Here is a 9,226-nt window from a genome sequence, read left to right as displayed (position 1 = left end):
TTGGCGCCCAGCATCCCGCTGCCCCGGACTCAACCGCGGGTGCGCACCGGGCTCAACTCAGGTAAGGGGGGGCCCTCCCCCATGGGCAAGGGGGTCGAGAACCAGAGACAGAGATAAAGAGACCCAGACCCACATGGAGACATAGAGACACAGCCGGGGAGAAAGAGACAGACACAAAGAGACACATGAGACTCACAGAACTACAGAGACAGACCCCACGGAGAAGGGGAGAGAGACACGTCCACGGGGACAGAGTGACCCACAGCAGGGAAGAAAAGGGAGACAGAAAGACACAAGAGACCCATACACACAGAGACCGGTACAGAGGTACACAGAGATAGACTGGGAGGGAAAAGAGACACACTCAGACCCTCAGAGATGGGGACACGCGGAGACAAACACAGAGGTGGGTATGCAGAGGAGAGGCACATATCTAAGCAAGGGAACGGAAGATTAAGAGCCAGACACACAGACACACACAACTGACCGGGAGAGACCGTCCCACAGAGAGGCACACCTAGGTACACAGCCTTGGATACACAGACCCACACATGCGTGCCAGGGCCTCCACAAAGTTCCCTCTGTCTGAGCTGGCACCTCTGGAGGTCTCCTGGGCTGGCTGGCTGGAGTCCTGAGAATGGGGAGGCGCCCAGGCCACACAAATGCTGGTCACAATCCCCATCCTTTAAGGCCTTGGGCTTCCTCAGTCTCATCCACTCACACAGTGCTTTTGAGAGCTGGACGCTTGGTGGGCAGGGCCATGCCATGCCCACTGGTTCCAAGGAGAATGAGATGTAGGCTGTCTGCTCCAGCTTCCCCGCTGTGGCTGCACCGCCATCCAGGTGCCCAGAGCCAGGCCTGAGGATGGGGGCGTTGGCTGTATGGGGTATTTAGATCTGCTGGGACCCAGAGTCCTCTGCCAGGGAGGCCAGACATGTGGGAAAGGACTCTCTTCTATACCCCTCCCCTCCTAGGCCTCACACTACCCCTTCCTCCTCACCACCCTTTCCTCTGCTCTCTACCTGCCACAGGCTCAGGACTGCAGGTGGACATCCACTGCCCAGGAATCACTGAGTGTGGACAGGACAGCCTCTTTGGAAGGCCAGCTATACTGGAGTTCTGCCTCGGCATGGGCCTTGCCATCGAGCCAGCCCCGTGGTCTGTGCTGGTCTGAGGGTGCTGCCTGTCATGGGGGCAGCCATCTCCCAGGGGGCCCTCATTGCCATCGTCTGCAACGGCCTTGTAGGCTTCTTGCTGCTGCTGCTCTGGGTCATTCTCTGCTGGGCCTGCCATTCCCGCTCTGTGGACATCGACTCTCTCTCCGAATCCAGTCCCAACTCCAGCCCTGGGCCCTGTCCTGAGAAGGCACCCCCGCCCCAGAAGCCCAGCCATGAAGGCAGTTACCTGCTACAGCCCTGAAGGCCCCTCACCTAGCCTGGAGTCTGGGGCCTAAGTCTGCCCCACTCAGAGCCTGGAATCAGGATCCCAGGGTCTAGCCAGCCTGGGGTCCAGAACCCAGAGTCTAGCCTGTCTGGAGCTGGACCTGGCAGCCCAAAGTCTAGCCAGTCTGGCTCCATGAGGCACTCTGGTGGCCCTGGTAGACAGGCATGGGGTGGGGGTTCATGAGTTGGTGCTAGGGCCAGGGCCATCTCGACTCTGCTCCATACTGAGGGCCAGGGACTGGGGCCACCTCTCCCTAGGCCACTTGCCTCCAGGCCCTTGAGGTTGGGGAAGCAAACTGGAATCCATGGCAATAACGGGAGGACGTCCCGGCTGGGCCCCTCCTCGGGTCCTCCCACTGTTTGTTGGATAATAAATGGAACTATGGCTCTACCCTGAGATTTCCTCCTCTTCCTGAGGGCCCTGTGGTAGCAAAATTAAAGGTGTGGGGTGAGCTTCCAGATACAGGTTTATTTGTGCAAAGTAGGATGGGATAATGGTTGAGGGCTAAGTCCTGGGGTGAGGTGCTGGGACCCGGGCTGAAGTAGAGTGCTGGTGGTAGATGCTGGGACCTGATCAGGGGTGGGGTCACATACTGGGTACTAAGGCTGGGCTTGGGTACCAGGGTTAGGGGTTACAAGTACTGAGTTCAAAAAAACGGGACAGAGACTGAGGCCAAGCCCTCAGGTCTTGGTTTTCACTTCCCTCACCAGGTTCAGCAGTTTATCCAATTTTGCGATCTCCACGGCTGGACCCTTCTGTACCTCCTGCCCCTTCTTTTCCTGGTGGGGGGGAGTACATGGAGGGGAGGAATGGTGAGGGATGGGCCACTTTCTCTGGGTCCCAGCTCTGCCTCTGCCCAGCCTGCCCCAGCTTTGTCCCGCCCCTCTCCTCGCCAGTTAGATTCTGGATCCCTGCCTCTCCCCACCCCCAACTCACGTTAGGAGACCCGGGCCCAGCTAGGGCCTCTGAGAAGCATCCAGTCTGGCTCTGAATCTCAGATCAACAAACGGTCTTGATGCTGGGAGGAGTGGCAGAAGGTATCTACCTGCTAACCCTCAGAGGAACTAGCCTTTCAGGCTAGGAGAACTGTAGCTCTGGGGAGAGGTAAGGCCTCTGACTGCTGGGACCACCCTTCACACAGGAGGGGTCCTGGCTGAGTCCCAACAAGGAGCTAAGAGGAGTGTGTTTGCAGATGGAGAGAGGTGTGGACAAAGCCACAGGTGCCCTCACCTAGTACCAAAACTTTTAGGTCAGGTTGGGAGTGAGTGACATTTGGGGCCAGGCCTGCTGTTTCAGACATACCCAGGGTGGAGGAGGGTGTCAAGAGACCCAGGAGGGCAGATGAGATGTCCCATGTGATTCCAGATGTTCTTAGCTGAGACCATCCCTTAGAAGAGCAGATCCTAAATTTATAAGCCCTCACCCCAGCCTAGAGGGCACTCTAATGCCCTGAGAAAAAGAGAATTGGGACACTGGGGTATATGTCACTCACAGGCCCGAAGAGCTCCATGGCAGAGCAGCACCAGTCCCATCCTCCCTTCTGTCCAGGCAGCAGGGTGTGGGCTAGGCTGGGGCAGCTGCCATTTCCTGCCTTCCCTCTGCTCCAGAGCCCCCCTCCCCCGCCCTCTCAGCCACCTGTGCCCACTGCTCGCTGGCACCTGCTCCAGCCTTGCCTGCTGAGGGCCCAGCCCGGGTCTGGCCGGGGCTGTGAGGAGAGGAGGGAGTGCATGGCCAGCAGGGCCCTTCCTGGCCCCATCCTGGCTGCTGACACCATGCAGAGCTCAGATTTCCTCCTGGTGTGACCACCGCACCTGCTCTCAAACCTGTCTCCCCTTCCCCTTGTGGCCCAGTGCCTTTGCCACCACCCAACTCACTTCTACACTCTCTAGGCAGAGGACAAAGACATCTTTTCCTTTAACTACTCTCCTTTCCAAATCCACTTAGTGTTCTCTTCTTGGCCTCACCCTATCCCTTGGGAGTTATGGGACCTGGCTTATAGTTCCAGCTTTGTCATTAACTCCCTATATGACTTTGGGCAAGTCCCTTGCCTTCCTGGGCTCAGTTTCCCATCTATACTGCAGTGAGGGAAAGATAGTCTTTGACCTTTGACAAGCTGTGCTCTGACACCAATTAGAGGAAGCTTCCCAGGTCAGGAAGTTGGGCCTCTGTGGCCAAACCCTCCTGGGAAGGGCAGGGAGACTGCAGCCCAAAGAGGAGAGGCAGTAGGGATGCCCAGAGGATTTTCTTTTGCACAAATCACTTGGCTACTGATAAGATCAGATAACAATTTCACAGGAACCTCCAATCCACGAAAGCACCAGCCCCCAGCTGTCCCCTGCTCAGGTCCTCTGCTCCCCAGGTACCCATACACTCAGGTCTTCAGAGATAAAGTTCCCCAGATACAGATACACAGAGCCCAGCTCTCAGCCATGGCTGACGCTTGCTTAGAGAGGAGTTGGGACCGTGGGAGATCCTTGCCTCCCTGGGTCAGAGTGGGCAGGGCAGGCCCCCACCCAGATCTATTATCCTCCAGGTGTGATGGCTATACCCTTGCCCCAAGGGTAACCACCGTCCCTCTCACTGGGCTGTCCAGTTCTGCCAGCTCAAGCCTGGATCTCCTTCCTAAATTATGAGCAGATTTCATCTGTTCCACAAATTGTACTGTCTCCTTCCCCCTCCTTAAGACCAACTAGCTGGGCTCAGCAAAGAGCCCCCCCCCCAGCCCACCACAGCCTCTAGGCCACAGCTGCAGGCGCTTAGCAGCCTTCTGAGTATTTATAGCCAAGTCCACCTCCTCCCCCAGCTGGCTACAATTACAGGCCCGGCCAAATTTCCAGCCCTCGTCTCCTGGTCACAATGGGGAATAGACCAGGCAGGTACCAGAGGGATGTTGCGGTGACCCCTGCTTTGGTAAGGGTGTAGGGGGGCAGGTATCAGTAGTTGAAAGAGATAGGGCCCTGCCCTTGCCTCAAACGGCAAATAAATGCCTTATATTGCAACCAAGTATATTCATCAGGGCAACTTGGCCCAGCCCTGGCCCAGCCCTGATCCTGGCCCAGAACCTGGCAGAAAGCAAATTCTGTATCTTCTCTTAGCACCCAAATGGGCAGGACTGGGCTCTGGATTTGAAGGCCTGGATGCTCAGGTCCGAATCCGGACTCTTCGGATTTTGAGGTGCTGGCTCTGGGCTCCATAGCCTGTTTTCAGGGCCTTGGGCTCTGGGTAGGGTCTCCAGATCAGTACAAATCCCAGAAAGGAACCAGAGCTCACAAGGAGGACTGCCTAGCTGCTGATGTAGTTACCCTCTTTTCCTTTTCACATTCTTCCCTGTGTGGACCCGCAGCTCCCAGCTCAGGGACCGCTGGAGCGGAGGCCTGTGTAAGTCCAGCCAATGAAGCAGTGACTAAGCCCCAAGCCCCCTTCCTGGATAACCTGGTCTACACCAAATAAGCCAGTGATGTCTACGTGCTCCTCCAGCCTTTGGACCCATACTGTCGCCTGCTTACCAGATGCCTCCACCTGGAAGCCCCACAGGTAACTGAGATTCAGCATGGCAAAATTGACCGCGTTGTCCCTCCACAAACCCACTTCTCCTGTGCTCCGTATTTGGGCGATGACCCCACCCTGACTCTGGGTTTCCCTAGCTAAAAAGCTGGGGGCCACCCCCTGACTCCTCCCCTTTCTCTCAACCCCCACCATCTTGGAGACTTTACTCCTTACAGCAGCCCAAGCTACCCAAGCCTGTACCTTTGGCATCTTGCGCAAGTTGGGTGAGAGCTTGAGGCAAATGACGTGCCCACGGTCATCACCCACAATGATGATGGGGTGGATAGGATTGAACTGCACGTGGGTGATCTTGTTCTTCTTTTTGGCCGCCACGGGCTGGTTGCAGATGGCTTCATACTTGTTGATGGACAAGTCAAACACATGGGTCTGTGGAGAGGTGGGTGTTAGCACACTCAAGCATAATGGGGCCCCTGTCCTCCACCTCAGAAGAACCAGCACATGGGCTTTCTGGGGAAACACAACAGAAGCCCAGCATGCTGGAGCTGGAGGCAGTGGGAGAGGGGATTTGTGTCTCTGATCATGTTTTTCCTGTGGTTGAGGGAACGAGCATAAAAAGCTCAGGAGAAAATGTAAGTCTATGCAGAATTAACAATAATAGCAGCTACCATTTATTGAACACTTACTATCTACTAGACTCTGGGCAAGCATGTTACGTAGTTGTTTCACCTGATAATCCTCACAGACCCTCTATAAGGTAGATTCTGTTATTATCCCTGTTTTATAAATGAGGATATAGTCCTCTTAAGGGTAACTTGCCAATAAGTGGCAGAGCCAGGGGTTATAGCAGTTAATATATGCAAGGTGCTTAGACAAACGTTTAATCTTATTTTTACCATTCCTTGAATCCAAACCATTAGTAACTCTTGCCTGGACAACCGTGGCACTGTCCTGACTCGTCTCTCCTCTTCCACGCTTGCCCCTCTACCATCCATCCTCCATGCAGCCACTAGCCTCAGCTTAAATGATCTAACATCCTCCAGTAGTTTCCCTTGGCAGTGTAATAAATTCCAGATTCCTCACTCCAGATTCCTCCACTCTCACTTCCTGCGCTCTCCCCTTTGCTTCCTAGACCCAGGCACACTTGCCTGCTTGTCTCTGAAACCCCTTCAAGCTCATTCTCACCTCAGGGCATTTGCACTAGCTTTTTCCTCTGTCTGGAATGCCCTTCCTCATCTTCACCTGGCTAGCTCTTGTCATTCAGCTCTCAGCTTGAATGTCACCTCTTGAAGAAGCTTTCCTTGACCACCCCGTCCCTTTCTCTTACATCACTCCTTTTCTCTCTCTTTTAAAAAAGATAATAGCTTTATTGAGATATAATTCACATATAAAAACATTTACCCACTTAAAGTATACAATTCTCGGTTTTTGGTATATTCATAGTTATGCAACCATCACCACAACCAATTTTAGAACATTTTCATCACCCCGAAAGAACCCTTGTACCATTAACAGTCACTTCCCATGTTCTCCCACACCCCCAGCCCGAAGCAACCACACATCTACTCTCTGTCTCTGTAGTTTTGCCTATTCTAGACATATACAAATGGAATCATACAGTGTGTGGTCTTTTGTAACCGACTTCTCACGCTAGCATGTTTGCAAGTTCATGCGTGATGTAGCATGTATCCAGTACTCCATTCCTTGTTACTGCTGGATCATGATCCTTTTAGTGATACCATATTTTGTTTATCCATTCATCAGTTGATGGACATTTGGGTTGTTCCACTTTTGGGCTATTATGAATAATGCTGCTGTGAACACTGCGTACATACTTATTCCTCTGTTCATCTCTGCCTAGCACTTAATGCTAATTTTGTGTTTGCTCTGTGTCCCTTTCCCTTCACAAGAATGTGAGCTCTATAACTGCAGGGACCCGAATCGCCAGGTCCTGTCCTGGTGCTGGACACCATAGTTGGCCCCTAGTAAACATCTGTTTGGCAGATAGGTGACTGATTGACTTTAGGGTGATGCCTTCAACTGCCGTCTTTCCTTGAGTGGGTGCCTCTCAGGTTATATCAAAGGCCATAAAGAAAAACGGATTTACACACAAGAATTTCTTCAAAAAATATTGGTTTCTGAGTTTTTACCAATTCTCAGTGTTGCACAGACCCCTCCCATCTTCCTTTCTCAGACTCCGCTTGCACATTTCCCAGGCATGGGGACCTTGCTACCTTTTAGACATTATTTCAATCACAGATTAACTCTGGCTCAGAAGTTTTTCCTTACATCAAGCTGGCCCCTGCCATCCTGTAGCTCCCTCCCCAGGGCCGTCAGAGAAGATAACTGCTCCTCATGGTATCATCCCCCAGAGTGTTCTGTCCTTCGAGATGAACAGCCCCATTCTCTCCTCGAGGCCTCATGGGATGAATGATTCCTCTTTTGACAGGGCCCTGGATGGATTAGCCCTTGAGAATACAGAGTCCTTATGTCTCCCCTTCCCCTACCTGATTAAGGCACTACATGGGCTCTTTAGGAGGGAGACCCTAAGATACTTCATCCTATCTCTTGTAGAGGGTCGTAAGGGGGCACTTACCTTCCCGTTGGTGGTGACTGCCGCAAACACCGTAGAAGAGTATGGTGCCCAGGCCACATCGCCCACAGCTGAATTCAGATCATAGATGAACATCGGGGTCCTGCAGTGGTAGAGGGGTTGAAAGTTCACCACACAGAGGGCTCTCAGTGCTAGAGCCCCACAGGACCCAGCCCAGGGCAGGGTCCGAGGGAGGGCGCGTCTCTCTCACTTGATGGTATGGTCCCAGATCTTCACGGTCCAGTCGGAGCTGCAGGACATGAAGACCTTGGTGTGGTACGGGTTCCAGGACACAGCGTCCACTGCCATGTTGTGGGCATCATAGGTGTCAAGGAATTTGCTGGAGTAGGATTTAGAGCACTGGGGCGAGGGTGAGGGCAGTGGGGGGATCAGGGATCAGGAATGAGAGAGACGTCAGCAGCCATTACTTCCCTGGGGGCCCTGGAGAGTCAGAACCTAAGACGCCTCTTCTGTCCCCACATCATTGTCACAGCTGAGCTGGGGCCAAGCCCCAGCTGCTGGCTGCTTTTCTCTGTGCCCTCAACACAACCAGAGACTGGGCTGGGGAGTTTTCCTGGAGGGTGAGAGACAGTGCTGTAGTCTGCCCAGAGGATTCCAGGCCAAGTAGAGAAGGGCTTCTCTCCCTGAGTCAAGGCAGAGCAGGTCTGGGGGCCCTGGGTGAGGTGTGGCCTAGCCTGTGTCCAGGCCAAAGCCTATGGGCAGACAGTCAGAGCCCTGGGTCCACTCACAGCCCACCAACAAAATCCTTGCAATAGTGATAAGCATCCCACCTTGCCCAGGTAAGAGTAGGTGCAGAGCCAGGAGCAAGTCCCAATCTCATGATTTCCCATCGGACTTCTTGCCCAGACCAGCACGCCCCTCCTCTCCCTCCAGGACACAGTGTGACTGACTAGTCTCCTCCCTCCTGCCTCTCCTGGGCTGCCTTTGGGATGGTGTAGAGGGGGTTGGGCACCTCTTTTGCATTCAGACCAGCTCCTGCTGGGCCTCAGGGGCTCCTGGGAGGCTGCTGCTAATTAACATTCTGAGTCTCTGAGCCTAAGCAAAGCTTGCAGCAGAGCTCTTTCTGGACGGAGGGAGGTTCAGAAGGGTGTTCACCTACTGACACTGAGACCTTGCGGAAACTGGCCACGAAGTTCCCTCCCACCGGCTGGAACACACCCAAGAGTCAGAGAGAAAGTTTCTTGTTACCCGGCCTTCAGAGCTCAGCTCAAGTTCAGATCTCCTCCAGGAAGTCTTCTTAGATGTTCCAACACTCCCCAACCCCCACTCCCACATCTGCTTCTTCTACTCCTAGGCAGGGAGGGAGGGCCCAGAGGGAAAGATACCACCAGGCTGGGCTAAAGTCAACCTCTAGATTTTCATCCCCTTTTCTGCAGTCATCCCTTCTTCCTGCCACCCAAGCAAGTCAAGAATACATTAACTTCTCCCAAGAAGCTTTCTAGAACTGATTAACCCTAAGATCTGTCAGAACAGGGTCTGTTGAGAAGGATAAATTCCCATGGTTCTCGGGTCTAGACGGCCCATAAGAAGCTGGCACCGGGCAGCGCTGCCTCACCTTGTAGATTTTTCCCTCCTCTGTGCCCACTAGGAACAGATAGTCGATCTCTTTGTGGAAGTCAAAGGCGGTGCCGCAGCCTTGGGAGAAGAGGTAGAGCAGCTTTAGGC

At 53.8% G+C, this 9,226-nt stretch overlaps 2 protein-coding genes across 4 annotated transcripts in view; one reads left to right on the top strand and one right to left on the bottom strand.

Moving 5' to 3' along the window:
* The first annotated feature begins 2 nt into the window (after nt 1-2).
* Nucleotides 3-1,833, top strand: ENHO (energy homeostasis associated). Its single transcript, XM_011237785.2, has 2 exons — nt 3-61; nt 1,032-1,833. Exon 2 carries the CDS (start codon nt 1,189-1,191, stop codon nt 1,417-1,419), a length of 231 nt encoding a protein of 76 aa, XP_011236087.1. The 5' UTR covers nt 3-61; nt 1,032-1,188; the 3' UTR covers nt 1,420-1,833.
* Nucleotides 1,834-1,872: 39 nt separating this feature from the next.
* DNAI1 (dynein axonemal intermediate chain 1) overlaps nt 1,873-9,226 on the bottom strand; it is a 139,626-nt gene continuing 132,272 nt past the window's right edge. For 2 of the 3 annotated variants that reach the window (XM_034664040.1, XM_034664039.1), the window contains exons 16-20: nt 9,117-9,196; nt 7,752-7,900; nt 7,544-7,643; nt 5,191-5,376; nt 1,883-2,222 (exon numbers count right to left, since the gene is read on the bottom strand). In XM_034664040.1, coding sequence (XP_034519931.1) covers nt 2,124-2,222; nt 5,191-5,376; nt 7,544-7,643; nt 7,752-7,900; nt 9,117-9,196 — 614 coding nt within the window. In that variant the 3' untranslated portion in view covers nt 1,883-2,123. Of the gene's footprint in view, nt 2,223-5,190; nt 5,377-7,543; nt 7,644-7,751; nt 7,901-9,116; nt 9,197-9,226 lie in introns of all 3 variants that reach the window. The other variant, XM_034664041.1, reaches the window with a different exon arrangement.

The sequence above is a fragment of the Ailuropoda melanoleuca genome, chromosome 7 (assembly GCF_002007445.2).
Source record: "Ailuropoda melanoleuca isolate Jingjing chromosome 7, ASM200744v2, whole genome shotgun sequence".
Lineage (NCBI taxonomy): Eukaryota > Metazoa > Chordata > Mammalia > Carnivora > Ursidae > Ailuropoda > Ailuropoda melanoleuca.
This window is presented reverse-complemented; position numbering and strand designations above follow the sequence as displayed.

What these genes read in the sequence shown, in the direction of transcription:
- ENHO (XM_011237785.2), top strand. Translation starts at nt 1,189, where the DNA reads ATGGGGGCAGCCATCTCCCAGGGGGCCCTCATTGCCATCGTCTGCAAC.